We start from the raw sequence: 17,356 nt of genomic DNA on the forward strand, positions 1-17,356 counted from the left end.
TGACATATAAATTTTAAAATAGCTACTCTTTATGAGGCACATATGAACTAATTACATATATTATCTCATTTAGTTGTCACAAGAACTCTGAGAGCTATTACACTATTCCCATTTTCATCTGAAGATGAGAAAATTGAGGTTCAGAGAAATAATGAGATTTGCCCAAGCTCAACAATCTAGTGAATGACAGATACAGAATTAGAACAAACTTGGTCTGACTCCAAAAGCCAGTGTTCTTTAATTTAGATTACATTTATTGACAAGGAAGAACATTTATACCACAATATTAAATGAAAATGCGCTTTATATAACAGTTGCACAGTTTGATTCCATTTTGTAAAATATACACATAACTACAGCTATTAGATATATAGATTTGCATGGGGAAATTCTACAAAGATATACATTAAAATGTTAAAGGTTATCCTTTGGGTGTTTGAGGAATTCAATTTTTTTCTTTATGCTTGTTTTTCTTACTTTTCTACAGTGATTAAATTTGTTATAAATAGAAAAACACATCTACAAAACCAATACCCCTTTGAAATTGTAAACCATAGCCTATCACCTATTTTACTACAAATGCAAAGTCTACTTGCTCCACACATTTTTTTAAATGTTTTTATTTTTGAGACAGAGAGAAAGCACAAGCTGGGGAGGGGCAGACAGAGAGGAGACAGGAACAGGAAGGGAAGGGGCTCTGCTCTGACAGCAGAGAACCCAATGCCAGGCTCAAACTCATGAGCTGTGACCTGAGCAGAAGTCCAAAGCTTAGCCGACTGGGCCACCCAGGTGCCCCACTCCACACACTTTTAAATAAATAAATGAGGTAGATCCTTCATATATTTACACTCAACAAACACATCTCGAGCACCTACTATGTTCTAGATACTGTTACATAAATGATATTACTTCAGTATACCTAGATTCTTCTTTTTACTCCTAAGTGTGGCATCAATGGTACCCACTCTCCCTTTCATATCTTGATCACAATTATTTGCATTTAGATTTTAAGCATATCTCTAATTACTGAATGCAATTAAACTCATACTAACGGCATATCTGGTATTATACTACCAATGGTTGGTCTGCCTCAGTGATTTCAGGCTTTGAAGAGTCAGACAAATGTCTCATCACCTACCACCTATATACTGTCCTACTCCTGAAAGTAGAGGGCATGCTGGCCTGGAGTGGATTCTTAACACTTATTTCAAAAAGGACGGGCCAGGGGCGCCTGGGTGGCTCAGTCGGTTAAGCGTCCATCTTCAACTCAGGTCACTGATCTCGCAGTCCGTGCGTTCCAGCCCCACGTTGGGCTCTGGGCTGATGGCTCAGAGCCTGGAGCCTGCTTCCGATTCTCTGTCTCCCTCTCCCTCTGCCCCTCCCCTGTTCATGCTCTGTCTCTCTCTGTCTCAAAAATAAATAAATGTTAAAAAAAAATAAAAAAAAAAAAAAAAGACGGGCCAGATCTCAAAACCCAGACCCCACTGGCCATCACCACCAGGTGCAAATTCCCCACTTGTTAAGTATTGCTCCTCCTATCCCCTCTCCCCTTTCTTACTCCCTTTCTTTCTGGAACTCTGGGCCCTAATCCCTTCTGCTATAAGTCAGTTAAATGGGGGTGATTTTAGAACCCATTTCTCACTGGATCTCCTCTCTTCCCTTTAGACCTCCAGCCATGTATGTCTAATTCCGCAAAACAAATAAACAAAAAACCATACCTTGGGGCTTTCACAGCCCCAAGTTTCCACGGCCAAGACAGCTCTTCCCAAAGGGGAGGAAAACAGCTGCTCATCTGTCCCTGGAGACAAAGAAGAGGATGATCCTGCAGCAATGAACACCCAGAGGTGCGTGGTGGGGAAGGTGGGGAAGAGAGCAAACCTCTCCTCTCTACACGCGTATTGTGAGGAAAGACCCATCTGACTTTGCCAACACGGGTGTTAGAAGGGCAAAACTCTTTCCTGGTACACTGAAAACGGTACGGGCACTGTTGGTACAGGCAGGATTAAAAAATGGTTTTAAGAATTTAATAGGAAAAAACACAACGTTTGGCCTCGTCACTACAACGCCGACGAGAGCCTAAAGCCGAAGAGCATTCAGCAGAACCATTCGCTAGCACAGTGCACTAACACCCTACAGGAGCGCCTGCGAAAAGACCAGGGTCTTCCGACCAAGCGTGGATCTGATTGGGCGGCAACCGGGAGTATGCTGCCCCCACGCGATCGGCCGCCGCTTCCTCCGCTAACACGTCGCCCGCGACTAGAGGGGCGGTACCTGGGCGATCAGGTTTCACGCACCCGCCGGGAACCTCCACTAGAACGCTGCGGGTACCGCTCTGGGGCACCGATTCAGAGCCCCGAGCTTAGCCGCTGGGCGGTGGCGACTGCCACGTGTGGTTATCACCTCTTCTCAGGAGAAGGCGTCCGCCCGGCGCTCGTGTCCGCAGGCGAGTCAGCGGACTCGGCACCGGCGGCCCGAGGCAGCCCAGACCCGGGCAGGGGCGGCGCCCGCGCACCCGGAAGAGCCTGCGCGCCGAGGCCAAACAAAGCCCTCGAGCAGCGACGTGCGAGCCCCTGAAGGTCACCTAGGCGACCAGCTCGGCCAGACCCACAGCGTCTGGCAACCTAGACCAGCAGGGCAGAAGATGGAAGAACCTCTCAAAGAGGCTCCTCCGGAGTCCTTGGGACCTGAAAGCACAGCCAAGTCCCCAGATGACAGCAGGACAGACAACCAGGAAGACAACTGGCAGAACCAGCATGAAGAAGAGGTAGATGACCAGAATGATCACAGAAGGGCTGAGCAGGCTGCCCAAAGAGTGTCTGGACAGAATGACCATAAAGTATATGAACCCACTGGTGGCCAAACATCTGACCAGGCTGATCTCAGAACATACAACCGTGCTGATGTTGCTCAGGGTGGTGCATTTGATCAGGATGACCAAAGAATGTATGAGAAGACATCTGGCCAAGCCCATCATGACAGCCAGATGTCTCTTCTGCGTGAACAAAGAACTTCCCTACAGATTGAACACAGAAGGTCCAGCCAGGCTGAAGGAAGAGCTGATGGACAGATTGACCGCAGAATGTCCAACCAGACTGAAGGAAGTTCTTCTGAGCAGATTGACAGTAGGGTGTCTAACCAATCTGACCAAAGAACTTCTGAACAGATTGACCATAGATTGTCTGTCTCATCTGAACCAAGAGCCTCTGGACAGATTGACCACAGAATGTCCAGCCAAGCTGAGCGAAGAACTTCTGAACAGATTGACAGCAGATTGTGTGGCCTGGTTAAACGAAGAACTTCTGAACCGATTGGCTATATACCGTCTAACCAGGTTGACTCCAGAACGTCTATAAAGACTCACCACGAGGTATGCGAGGAAGCTATTGAACTAGCTGAACAGCAAACTGCTGACCAGGCTGAAAATAACGCTGATCACCTTACAGTGGACAAGACTGACTCCAGTGACTATTACAAGGTTGACCACTTAATGGATGAAGAGAATTACCCCAGAGAAGACTATCTGGCTGACTATGGAGCACCTGGCCAGTATGATGACAGAATATTTACGCAATCTGGTGACAATAAGGAGTCCAAAGAAGCTGAATTCAGAGTAGAACCCTGCAAATTTGAGGCCAGAGGAATAGACCAGGACAGTTCCCCAGTTTCAACTGAAACTGACACAGGAAGTGTAACCAATCTGCAAGCATTTGACTCATTTAATACCAGATGCACCAGTAACTTCCAAGCAAAAGACCAAGCCTATTCCCAGAGATTTCCCTGTATCTCATCCAAGCTGGACTATACCATCGGTCAAGAAAAAACTAAAGCCATAGAAACCAAGCCTGTAGGTTAAAGGGGCATTTGATACCACCTGGGAAATTGGAGGCCAAGCCAGGGGCCTAGTGTGGTGGTATGGGGGCAGGACAGGAGGAGGGTGCATGTTGGATCAAAGATGAGGAATAAACCTACACATCATGGTTTATTCAGGAAGGGCAGGAGAAGGGTGGGAAATAGATGGGTTGTGTCTTCTGCTACTGGAAGGCCATTCAGGAAGGATCAGTGAACCAGGATTCATGAGTCTTGGTTCTGCTGCTTACTGTGGGGCGCTAAAGTCATTTCCCTTCTCTGGGCTTCTACCAAAGAAAAGGAATTTGGAGTCAATTGGAGGTCCTTGTGAAGGGAAAAGTATTTGAAGTAGATTGGAGATACCTTAGGTAGTTCCCGGGACTTGAGGTGCATTATATTGTCAGGAGGATCAGCCAGGTTTGTCATCATAATGTATCTTATCTCCAATTCCTGGTGTCCAGGTTCCATCAACACCAGATTCCAAAGATAAACAGCAACAATAACAACAAAGCTTCCTGGGGCTTTTCCATTTATTAAAGACTCTCTGGGGGTGGGGGTGGAGGGTATATTTCTATTGCAGGATGATATTCCAGAATACCAAGAAGGAAAGAGGCCTCTTGGATACAGTCAGACTTCTAGGAGACAATTCCCTCCTATCGTATATGAAGATCCTTATCAAGTTGCACTACGATACATGGAGAAACACCACATTCTGCAAATATTCCAGGTAAATCTCTCAATCCCTTTCTTTAAGAGCGAGTTTTATAGTAATTACAATGTAAAAAACAAATTTGGACCTGGATTTTAGAGGTACAAGAATGGCCTTTGTTTATAAAAGGGATATAATCTCATTGAGAAGTCAGCAAATGCACTAAGATGTATTCAACCAAAAGTAGTAAATGATAAACACCAAAGAATGCTACTTACCATGATGTAAAGCCCTTTAGAGGGATTAGAGATCAGGCAGGTTAGTTGATATGGAAAAACATGGCCAAGGGTTAAAGTTTGAGTCGGACTGGGAAGGAAGGACAAAATATTGGCAATTGAGAGAAAAAAAGCTTTTTCAGCCAGGTATGTAATACTTTCAAAAGATGCCAACCTGTGACCATCTAAAAACCTGCATTCTTTAGGGGGGAAAAGAAGTAGTGAAAAGTTGCTTTTAATTCTTTGACCTCCAGAGATGGGGCTGGAGCCTCTTTTAAACTATGACATTTCCATGCCAATATAGAATTATAAGAGATTATCACATTTATAACATTTTTGGGTTTTGGTGGGTTTTTGTTTTTGTTTGCCTGACATATTTATTTTTATGTTAATATTATTAACCAACGAGGCACATGTGTGTATATTAAAATGTGCACGTGTAGTAACTTTGTGGTTAGAAAGGTGGAAAGTAAGACTGGCCCATCTCAAATGAAAACATTTAAACTAGAAAAAAAAAATCCACTTTACTGGAGAAACTTAAGTTTAAAGACGTAGGGTATGGAAGCAAGAGCACAAATTATGCAATCTGTTAGCCCAAAGCTTCAACCTAACTTTGCCACTTCTCATCTTTGTGATTTGGAGAAAATTAATAAACAGTGAATCTCAATTTCCCCATATAAAACAGAGATGAGTGATTTTACTTCATTAACCCTGCTCTATGCCTTTTCTTTCTTAAAATGTCCTTTTGTGGGAGAGTGCTAATGGCTGGGTTTTCTGGCTTTAATCAAAGAACTACTAATTATTAAACTGAAGGAGGAAAGCTGTTGAAGAAAGTACAATTCAAATTATTCTATAATTTTCTTCATCTGCCAAGGAAAAATAATACTTGCGAATGCAACGTTATTGTAAGAAAAATTAGTTATCAAATATGTGCTCAATAGAAACATATATGAAATACATAATTGGCATGGTGCATTTAACGGATGTTAACTATTTTATACCTGGAACTTGCCCCACTGTTATTCCCTGCAAATGAGAATTCTGCTTATACTTTATTCTGATGTTTTGGGTTATTAAACAACAACAAAGTATGGAAGTGAATTTCTGAAGTTTTGTATATGTTTTCTCATTTATCATTACAAACACTAAATATCTTTTTCACCTTTTAGAATCAGATGGCTCACAGGGAAGTTTCTATGTAAAGATATATAGTGTTTTTAATTTATTCAAAAGGCTTTTCTTTTAAATAAAGGGATTAATTCACTAATTTCTCAGTCTAGCAAAATCAGAATTCTCAAGACAAAAACTTTGTCCAAAACTGTCTCAGTACCTGTTTGATCTTGGAACTAGAAAAGTATCCATTGCTATTATTGCTAAATTTTTATTCCTCTAAATTTTACCATAATTTGCCTGATTTTATGACTAGTAAGAAAGTAATTTGTCACTTTGTAGAGATACATGAATTTCTTTAAAAGGCTATGGTGCACACTAGGTCAGTGCATGAGATTTCTTCACATATAACCTAACCACATTACTTTAGTTCAGAACCATAATGCCATGCCTCATGCTCTTTCTCAGCAGATCACTGAAAACTTAGTCTATGAAAAGCCAGAGGACCCCCTGAGTTTTATGCTGTACCAGGTATGGAACAGGAGAAAAAGAACAATGTTTTAATTCTATTTATTACAATAAAGATAGCACACATACACATGTACAAAACAAGACATGTACAACTCACTAGATTATCATGAAGGGAGCACTTAAAAAAGTTTTTTACATTTATTTATTTTTGAGAAACAGAGTGAGACAAAGCGTGAGTGGGGGAGGGGCAGAGAGACAAGGAGGCACAGAATCTGAAGCAGGCTCCAAGCTGTGAGCAAGCAGTCAGCACAGAGCCTGATGCAGGGCTTGAACCCACAAACTGTGAGATCATGACCTGAGCTGAAGTCAGACGCTCAACCAGCTGAGCCACCCAGGTACCCCATGAAGGGAGCACTTTTAAAGCGTTGAATGCTAATGTCTTTTTAGCGTTAGCTGTTTTGATGGGTAAACAGTAATCACTGCAACTTTGATCTGCTTTTTCCTGATTACTAAGGCAGTTGCATACCTTGTCATTTGTCTATTGGCCATTTGGAAATAACTTCTTTTTCTATGGCATTTTTTTGTCTTTTTCTTACTCATTTAAAACAGTTTTAGGGGAGCCTGGGTGGCTCAGTCGGTTGAGCGTCCGACTTCAGCTCAGGTCACGATCTCCCGCTCCGTGAGTTCAAGCCCCGCGTCGTCAGGCTCTGGGCTGATGGCTCAGAGCCTGGAGCCTGCTTCCGATTCTGTGTCTCCCTCTCTCTCTGCCCCTCCCCCGTTCATGCTCTGTCTCTCTCTGTCCCAAAAATAAATAAACGTAAAACAGTTTTATATGTATTCTAGAAAATCATAAACCTTTGTTGTGTTTGTTGCATGTTTCTTCTCCCACTTTATGCCTTCCCTTTTTATCTCCTAAAGGTATCCTTTGATAAACAGAAATTCTTAATTTTGTTATAGTCAACCTTAACAACCTTTTAAATTTATGATTATCACTTCTGCTGTCCTATTTTAGAAGTGTCTCCTTAGTCCAAACTCCTGACTGTAGCCCCTTATATTATCTCAGAAGTTTGTGGAATTTCTTTGGCAGGCTGGAGGAGTTAAATTTTGTTTATTTTGTCTTTGACATTGATCTCCAGTCAATTTGGGATTGATTTTGTGTAGGCTGTGAGGAGGGGTCAAGTTTCATTTTCTGTTCTAAGCAGACATCCAGTTGACCCAGCACCTTTTATGTAAAAGACCATATGTCCCATACTGCTTTTTATTTGATTCTGATGGTATATTTGTCTATCCTTGCTCCATACAAGACTGTCTTAATTGATATGCCTTAAAATAAGTCATAATATCTGTCAGAACAAGTCCTCATATCTTATTTTTCTTTAAAAATATCTTGGATATTCTTAGGCCTGTCCATTCCCATATCAATATTTACAATTATTTGTCAAGTCATACACACATACACAATCAGAAGCACACACTGGGGGGATTTTTACTAGGGTTTCATTGAATCTGTAGATCAATTGGGGAAGAAGGAATAGCTTGACATGATGAGTGTTTCCAGTCCTTTATCCTCTCCATTTATTTATGTCTTTAATTTGTCTCAGTATATTTATTCTTTGCACAAAGGTTTTATATATTTTTGATAGACTTATTTGTAGGTATTTTATAATTTTGATGTTATTGGAAATAGAATTTTTTAAAAATTTCATGTTCTAATTCCTGACATATAGATATACAGCCAATTTTTTTTGTTGTTGATCTTATATCCAGCAACCTTTCTAAACTCAACTTATTAATTCTAAACATGTATTTGTAGATACTTTGGGTGTTTCCATATATAGTCATATCATTTACAAATAGTGACAGTTTTATTTGACCTTTCCAATCTTTATCCTTTTTTCCTCCTTGTCTTACTGCATGTATTATGTATCTTCTCTTTATCCCTTCAGATCTACCTTTTTCTCTTTTCTGTTGTACAAAGTAGCTAATCCATATGGACTAGATCAACAGGCTCTCATTCCTTCTGACTTCCGGCTGGGTTAACCCAATGGGAAACCTAGAGGAAGATTGGAAGCAGGAAAGAAGGTGAAATCAGGTTTATTTCCCTGGCCTTTTCCCTTATGATCTGTCTTGAGTTGTCTGGAGGTCACTGCTCCTCTCAAGGCATCTTTTTATATGATTCTTTGTTTCTGAATTCCAGTAATGTCCTCTCTTCTGACCTTCGAGGTTAAGAGGTTAGCTCCACTTTTACTAGTTTTGGATTATTGTGTTATCTCCTGTGACTCCCCTATGCCTAATTCTTTTTTTTTTTTTAATTTTTTTTTTTTTTGACGTTTATTTATTTTTGAGACAGAGAGAGACAGAGCATGAACAGGGGAGAAGCAGAGAGACAGGGAAACACAGAATTTGAAACAGGCTCCAGGCTCTGAGCTGTCAGCACAGAGCCCGATGCAGGGCTCGAACTCACGGACCGTGAGATCATGACCTGAGCCGAAGTCGGACGCTCAACCGACCAAGCCACCCAGGCGCCCCCCTAATTCTTTTAAATAAACCCTTTCTGGATGAATCTTCATTGAATTCTTCTTTTTTTTTCAATGTTTATTTACCTTTTTGAGAGAGAGAGAGAGAGCGAGACAGCATGAGCAGGGGAGGAGCAGAGAGGGAGGGAGACACAGAATCTGAAGCAAGCTCCAGGCTGAGCTGTCAGCACAGAGCCCGACGCAGGGCTCAAATTCACAAGCCATGAGATCAAGACCTGGGCCGAAGTCAGATGCTCAACTGACTGAGGCACCCAGGCACCCCTAATTCTTCTATTTTGAATGTGCCATCTATTTCCTGTCGGGACACTGACTGATATAGTACACTAGTTAGGGATCTCCAGTAGAATCAGTATTGAATTGAAGTAGGTACAGTGGTTCACCTTGCTTGCTCTTGATCTTGTTTTAAAAAAGTTTTCCCTTTTTAACTATTAAGTATGCTGTTTGCTCCGTTTTATAGATACTATTAATCATATTAAGGAAGTTCTCATCTAGTCTGTTTTCTGAGAGTTTTTCATCACGAATCATTAAGTTTTGTCAAATTATTTTTCTATATCTATTGTGATGACTGCGTGATTTTTCTCCCTTACTTTGGTAATGTAGTAAACTATATCTATTTTCATTTAAAAAACTTTTCAAGCATACGTGCAGAAAATTACACAGATAAAAACTGTACATCTTGACTAATTATCACTAATTGGCTAAACCCATGAAACCACCAGTCAAGTCGAGAGATAGAACGTTACCAGCTCCTCAGAATCCCACGTGGCACCTGAGTCTAATCACTACCCTTTCTCTTCTATAAAATAACCACTATTCTGACTTCTAGATTAGTTTGGCTTTTTTAGATCTTTGTGTAAATGAAATTAAATATTATGTACTATTTGGTGGCTGGCTTCTTTTGATCAACAGTATGTTTATGAGATTCATTCATCTTATGCATATTCATTCCTTTTCATTTCTGTAGTTTCTTTTTTTAAAAAAATTTTTTAGGGGCGCCTGGGTGGCTCAGTCGGTTAAGCGGCCGACTTCGGCTCAGGTCATGATCCCGCGGTCCATGAGTTCAAGCCCCGCGTCGGGCTCTGTGCTGACAGCTCAGAGCCTGGAGCCTGTTTCAGATTCTGTGTCTCCCTCTCGTTGACCCTCCCCTGTTCATGCTCTGTCTCTCTCTGTCTCAAAAAAAAAATAAATAAATAAATAAAAATTTTTTTAACATTTATTCAGTTTTGAAAGACAGAGAGAGACAGAGCGCAAATGGGGGAGGGGCAGAGAGAGAGGGAGACACAGAAACAGAAGCAGGCTCCAGGCTCTGAGCTATCAGCACAGAGCCCGACGTGGGGATCTAACTCACAGACCGCGAGATCATGACCTGAGCCGAAGTCGGCCGCTTAACCGACTGAGCCACCCAGGCGCCCCTCATTTCTGTAGTTTCTATTCTGAGTTAGAGTTTTCATTGTGATGAACAATGCTGCAGTGAACATTTGTGTACTTATTTCTTGGTGCACATGTACATTCATTTCTACTGGGTTCATACCTAGAAATGGGACTACTAAGTCCTAGGGTATTGACATAAGTTCAGCTTTAAAAGATGGCTGCCAAAAGGTTCACCAAAGTACTCTGATCAGTTTATACTCTCATTTAAAGTGAATTGTTGCAGTTTTCTTCATGTATCTTGTGCTGTGGTCCTTTGAACTTTTACGAATTGTGGACTCATTCTATTTGGAAAATTTTCAGCCACTATTTCTTCAAACATTTTTCTGTCCCTGCCTCCTCCTCTAGGACCTCCAATTATACATATAATGGGCCACTTGAAGTTCATTCTCTGTTTATTAAAAAATTTTTCCCTTTGTATCATTTTAGATACTTTCTATCACTGTGTCTTCAGGTTTACTAATCTTCTGCAGTGTCTAAAGTACCATTAATAATAAAATGCCAGTGTATTTTTCACTACATACATTATAAGTTTTGTAGTTTCATCCCTAGGAGTTTAGTTGGTGTCTTTTGTAGAGTGTTGATATCTCTACTTTACTTTTTTTTTTTTTTAATGTTTATTTATTTTGAGAGAGAAAGACAGAGAAAGAGCACAAGGGGGAAGGGCAGAGAGATAGACACAGAATCTGAAGCAGACTCCATGCTCTAAACCATCAACACAGAGCCTGATGCAGGGCTCAAACTCACAAGCCGTGAGATCATGACCTGAGCCAAATTTGGACACTCAACTGACTGAGCCACCTAGGCACCCCTCTACTTTACTTTTTAAACAGAGAATGCAGTTATGATAACTGTTTTTATTTTCCTGCTTCTTTATATGCCTAGCAATTTTTTTATTGAGATGTAATTGACACATGATATTGTATTAGTTGTAGGTATATGCCTGGTAATTTTTGATTGGTGTAAGATAATTATGAATTTTGCCTTTCTGGGTGCTGGATTTTTGTTGTTGTTTTCCTGTAAATGTTCTTGGACTTTATTTTGGGGCCTAGCTAATTAACTTGGAAAAAGCTTGATCTTTTCAGATTTTGCTTTTAAGATTTTTTTTTTAGAGTGGAGCAGATCAGTTTTCAGTCTAGGGCTAATTAGTCCCCACTACTGAGACAAGACCCTTTTGAGTATTTCACCCAATGCCCCATGAATCATGAGGTTTTCTAGTTTGACTGGTGGTAATAGGCACTATTCCTGGGTTGGTTCTTTCCATGGCCTCTGGTAGTTTTCTCATATACATGCACTGATCTATATGCAAGGGATTACTGGAAGGGGACCTTCTGCAGATTTCCAGAGTTCTTTCTGTACCATTCTCTCCTCTCTGGCACTCTGCCCTGTGACCATAACTGTCTTGATTTCCCTAGGATTTCAGCTCCATCATCTCAACTCAAGGGTCTGCAGGGTTCCTGTTGGGTTCTCTTTTCCTACACACTAAGGCCAGGAAATTTTCTGAAAACTGTAAGGTACATGCATTTATGATTATTATGTCTTTCTGATTAACTGACTCTTTTATCGTTATGAAATGTCTATCTTTCTCCTTGGTTATATTCTTTGCCTTGAAGTTTTATTTATTGAAGTTTATTTCCCCTCATATTAATATAGCCAGCCCAGCCTTACAGTTTACTTGGTATATATTTTTTCATCCGTTTACTTGCAACCTAACAATGCTTTATATTTAAATTGTGTCTCTTGTAAGTACCACATAGTTGGGTCTTTCTTATCTTTTATGATAATCTCTACTTTTTAACTGAACCATTTAGAACACGGGTAGGCAAACTGTGGGCTACCTGTTTTTAAATGGCCCAAAAGCTACGAAAGAATTTGCCCTTTTAAAGTGGTTAAATTGGGGCGTCTGGGTGGCTCAGTTGGTTAAGCGTCCAACTTCACCTCAGGTCATGGTCTCTCCATTCGTGAGTTTGAGTCCCACGTTGGGCTCTGTGCTGACAGCTCAGAGCCTAGAGCCTGCTTTGGATTCTGTGTCTCCCTCTCTCTGTCTGCCCCTCCCCTGCTCACAGTCTGTCTCTCTCTGTCTCTCAAAAATGAATAAATGTTAAAAAAAATATTTTTAAGTGGGGCGCCTGGGTGGCTCAGTCGGTTGAGCGTCTGACTTCGGCTCAGGTCATGATCTCACGGTTTGTGAGTTCAAGCCCTGTGTCAGGCTCTGTGCTGACAGCTCAGAGCCTGGAGCCTGCTTCAGATTCTGTGTCTCCCTCTCTCTCTGCCCCTCCCCCACTCATTCTCTCTCTCTCTCTCTCTCTCTCTCTCTCTCAAAAATAAACATTCAAAAAAAATTTTTTAATTTTTTTTAAATAAAGTAGTTGAAGAAGGAGGAGAAGAGGGGGAGAAGAAAAAGAGAAGAGAAGTAAATGAAAGAAGGGGAAGGGGGAGGTGAATTCAGCAGCAGCAACAGATATTTTGTGTACTGTAATGCTAAAATGTGTATTATTCAGCTCTTTTCAGAAAAAGTTTGCCACCTCCTGGTTTAAACCATCAGTGTTTAACCTAATTATCAATATGGTTGAATTTAGAGCTCTCATTTTATTTGTTTTCTTTTTATGTCTTATTCTTCTGTTCCTCTTTTATTGCCTTCTCTTGGATTATTTGAATAAATTTAGTATTCTACTTTAATTTATGTATTGGCTTTAGCTATACCTCCTATTATTTTTTAATGATCGCTCTAGGAATTACAATATATATCCCTAACGTTTCACTGTATATATATATATACATATATATATACATATATATATATACATATATATGTATATACGTATATATATATACATATATGTGTATACGTATATATACATGTATATACATATATACACACATATGTATATGTATATATGTATATGTATATATATATATACGTATATATATACATATATATACACGTATATATATGTATATATACGTATATATATACATATATATATACGTATATATATACACACACACATACACATACATATATATGTGTGTATATATGTATACACATAGAGAGAGGGAGAAAAAAAGTAATCTTTTACATTTATCCAGATAATTGCTATTTCTAATGTTTTTCATTCATTTGTGAATTTCCATGTTTCTCTCTGAAATTATTTCATTTCAACCTGAAAAACTTCTTTCAGCCTCTTTTGCTTGCTGCTGGCAGAGAACACTCTTGGTTTTCCTTTATCTGAAAATCTATCACACATTCTTGTAGAACATTTTTGCTGGATTTAGAATTCTGAATTGACTTGTCCAGCTCTTAAAAATGTAGTTTCATCACTTTCTGGCCTTCATAGTTTCAGAGGAGAAATCCACAGTCATCCAAATTGTTGTTCCCCTGTATATAGTGTCCCATTTTTCTCTGGCTGCCTTCACAATCTTGTCATTTTCTTTAGTTTCCAGAGGTTTTATCATGATGTTCATTGGAATTCATAATTCTGGGAGTTAGCTGAGCTGCTTGAATCTTTTTTTAAAGGTGTTTTTAAATTTATTTATTGAGAGAGAGAGAGAGAGAGAGAGAGAGAGAGAAAGTGAGAGACAGCACAAGCCAGGGAGAGACAGGGAGAGAAGGAGACAGAGAATCCCAAGCAGGCTCCACATTACCAGTGCAGAGCCCGATGTGGGGCTTGAATTCATGAATCACAAGACTATGACCTGAGCTGAACAAAGAGTTGGATGCTTAACTGACGGAGCCACCCAGGCACCCCTGAGCTGCTTAAATCTTATAAATTTACACCTTTCACCAAGTTTTGGAAGTTGGCTCAGGCAGGTATTTTCCTGCCCCATACTCTATTTTCCTCTTCTCTTTTTGATACTCAAATTAACCTTATATTAGACCTTTTAATATTATCCCACAGATCCCTAAATTCTGCTCATTTCTTTTAACTTTTCTTGCTCTCCAGATCAAATAACTCCTTGGCTCCATTTTCAAGTTCACTGGCTCTTCTGTCATCTATATTCTGCTCTTAAGCCCATCCAGTGAATTTTTTATTTTTCAGTTCTAAAATATCTTTTCAGTTTTCTTTATTTTGTATTTATTTTCTGTGATATTTTATATTTTCTTTGATTTCCAGTATGTTTGACTTTACTTAACTGAACACAGTTATAATAGGTGCTTTAAAAACACTTATCTGATAACCTCAACATTGGATCATCTTGGAGTTGGCATCTGTTGATTGTCTTTTCCATTTATTTTCCAAAAAAAAATAAAATTTTATTGTGGTAATGACTTTTAACATGAGATCTACCCTCTTAACAAATTATTAAGTGTACCACACATTATTGTTGACCATAGGTATAATTTTGTATAGGAAATCTCTACAGTTTATTCCTCTTGCTTAACTGAAACTTTATGCCCACTAATTAGTAACTCCCCATTTTCCCCTGCCCCAAGCTCCTGACAACCATCATTCCACTCTTTGATTCTATGACTTTGCACTTTAGATACCTCATGTAGTGGAATGATGCAGTATTTGTCTTTCTGTGAGTGGGTTATTTTAATTAGCATAATGTCCTCATTCATCCATGTTGTCACATATTGCAGAATTTTCTTCTTTTTTGAGACTGACTAGAATTTTATTACATGTATGTACCACATTGTCTTTATTCATTTATCTGTTGATTGACATTTATATTATTTACACGTCTTGGCTACTATGAAAACAGTGCTCCAATGATCATATCTCTTCAAGATCCTGATTTCAATTCTGTTGGATAAATAGAGCAATCCCAGAAGTGGTATTTCTATTTTTAATTTTTTGAGGAATCTCCATACTGTTTTCCATAGTGGCTACACAATTTTTGCATTCCACCAATAGCAGGAAAGGCTCCAATTTCTCCACATTTATTGTCTTTGTTGTTTTGGTAATAGTTATCCCAACTAGTGTGCAATAATGTCTCATGGTGGTTGTTGATTTGCATTTCCCTGATGATTAGTGACATTGAGCATTTTTTCATATACCTGTTGGTCATTTGTATGTCTTCTTTGCAGAGATGTCCACTGAAGTCCTTGGTCCATTTTTAAAGTAGGTTATTAGGGTTTTTGTTTTTTGTTTTACTATTGAATGGTAGGAATTACAATATATATTTGGGAAATAAACTCCCTATATGGTTTGCAAATATTTTCTCCCATTCTGTAGGTGGGAGATTGATTGTTTCTTTTACTAAGTGGAAGAATTTTAATTTGGTGTAGTCCCACCTATTTAATTTTGTTGCATGTGCTTTGGGTGTCATATCCATGAAATAATTGCCAAGACCAATGTCATGAAGCTTTCCCTCTATGTTATTTTCTAGGAATCTTACAGTTTCAGATCTTATGTGTTAGTCTTTAACCCATTTTGATGATTTTTATTAAGGATCCAATTTCATTCTTTCCTGTTTTCCCAGCAACATTTGTTGCAAAAAGGTTCCTTTCCCTCTTGTGTATCTTTGGCACCCTGTTGAAGATCAGTTGACTGTATATGTATGGATTTATTTCTGGGATCTCTATTCTGTTTTCTACTGACCTATATATCTGTGTTTATACTATACCATATTGTTTTGATTACTATAGCTTTGTAATATATTTTGGAATAAAGAAGTGTGATGCCTCCATCTTTGTTCTTTTTTCTCCAGCTTAATTTGGCTATTCAAGGTCTTTGGTGGTTCTATAAGAATTTTAGAATTCTTTTTTTCTACTCCAACATTTATCAGAAGAATATGGTGGAATTCAGTCTACACAACATAGTATTCATAATAGTCAGACTACAATCTAAAATTATTCTACTTACATGGATGCCTGGGTGGTTCAGTTGGTTAAGTGTCCAACTCTTGATATTAGCTCAGGTCATGATCATATGGTTTGTGAGAACCAACCTCATGTTGGGTTCTGCACTGACAGTGCTGAGCCTGCTTGGGATTCTCTCTCTCTCTCCCACTCTCTCTACTGCACCCCCCCAACTCACTCATATGTGCTCTCTCAAAATAAACACTTAGAAATAAAATAAAATAATTCTACTTACAGAAAACCTAGAATATACAACCCATTTTAAGTGGAAAAGATGATTTCTTCCTTTTTGATTTGGTTGCCTTTTATTTCTTTGTCTTGCCTAATTGCTCAGACTATGACTTCCAGTACTATGTTCAAGTGGTAAGAGTGGGTATTTTTGCCTTGCTCCTGATCTTAGAGGAAAAGATTTTATCACCACTAAGTATGATGTTGGCTATGGGCCTTTCATAGATGGCCTTTATTATGTTGGGGTAACTTCCTTCTATTCCTGCTTTGTTAAGAGTTTTTGTCATGAGAGGGTGCTAAATTTTGTCAAATGCCTTTTCTGGATCTATTAACATAATCATCTGATTTTTATCCTTTATGTTGTGAATGTGGTGTATCACATTAATTGATTTGAATTCATAGTACATAGCTGTTATTTGCAGGATTCATTTTTTTAAGTTTATTTATTTTGAAAGTGTGACAGAGAGTATGAGTGGGGGAGGAGCAGAGACTAGAAGAGAGAGAATCACAAGCAGGCTCCATGCTGTGAGCTCAGAGCCCGACACAGGGCTCGATCTCATGAAGTGTGAGACCGTGAACTGAGCTGAAATCAAGAGTCGGGTGCTTAACTGACTGAGCCACTAGTTGCCCCTGCAGGATTCATTTTTTGAGTGCTTACTCTTGCATATAGGAAGCAGATCTTACTTTTTTGTATAAAACATATGCATTTAAGGTTTTATCACATAAGTTTAACTACATGGTATTTTCACTTACTTCAAAATAATTTCTAATTTTCATTATGTTTCTTGTTCAACTCATGGGGTTAGAGACATTATTTATATAAATTATTAAATATTGGATTTTCTAATTTCCCTTTGATTAATGACTTCTAAGCCAATTGCACTTCACTCATAAAACAAGATTTCAAATATTTGAAATGTATTGATTGGCTTTATGATGCAACATATGTTTAACTATTAATGAATTACTTAGAATTGAAAAAAACTTATTCTGAAATTATTAGGAA

At 39.0% G+C, this 17,356-nt stretch overlaps 2 protein-coding genes across 16 annotated transcripts in view; one reads left to right on the top strand and one right to left on the bottom strand.

The window, feature by feature from the left end:
- Positions 1-2,385, bottom strand: part of IGSF11 (immunoglobulin superfamily member 11) — a 193,437-nt gene extending 191,052 nt beyond the window's left edge. For 3 of the 4 annotated variants that reach the window (XM_049628229.1, XM_049628228.1, XM_049628225.1), the window contains exon 1: positions 1,714-1,935. In XM_049628229.1, coding sequence (XP_049484186.1) covers positions 1,714-1,792 — 79 coding nt within the window. In that variant the 5' untranslated portion in view covers positions 1,793-1,935. Of the gene's footprint in view, positions 1-1,713; positions 1,936-2,294 lie in introns of those variants that run through there. The other variant, XM_049628226.1, reaches the window with a different exon arrangement.
- Positions 2,386-2,525: 140 nt separating this feature from the next.
- TEX55 (testis expressed 55) overlaps positions 2,526-17,356 on the top strand; it is a 31,932-nt gene continuing 17,101 nt past the window's right edge. For 2 of the 12 annotated variants that reach the window (XM_049628216.1, XM_049628223.1), the window contains exons 1-3: positions 2,526-3,844; positions 4,409-4,573; positions 6,352-6,411. In XM_049628216.1, the coding sequence (XP_049484173.1) occupies positions 2,642-3,844; positions 4,409-4,573; positions 6,352-6,411 (1,428 nt within the window). In that variant the 5' untranslated portion in view covers positions 2,526-2,641. Of the gene's footprint in view, positions 3,845-4,408; positions 4,574-6,348; positions 6,412-8,701; positions 8,894-11,731; positions 11,831-17,356 lie in introns of those variants that run through there. The other 10 variants (XM_049628215.1, XM_049628222.1, XM_049628218.1 and 7 more) reach the window with 8 other exon arrangements.

Source organism: Panthera uncia, chromosome C2 (genome assembly GCF_023721935.1).
Source record: "Panthera uncia isolate 11264 chromosome C2, Puncia_PCG_1.0, whole genome shotgun sequence".
Classification (NCBI taxonomy): domain Eukaryota; kingdom Metazoa; phylum Chordata; class Mammalia; order Carnivora; family Felidae; genus Panthera; species Panthera uncia.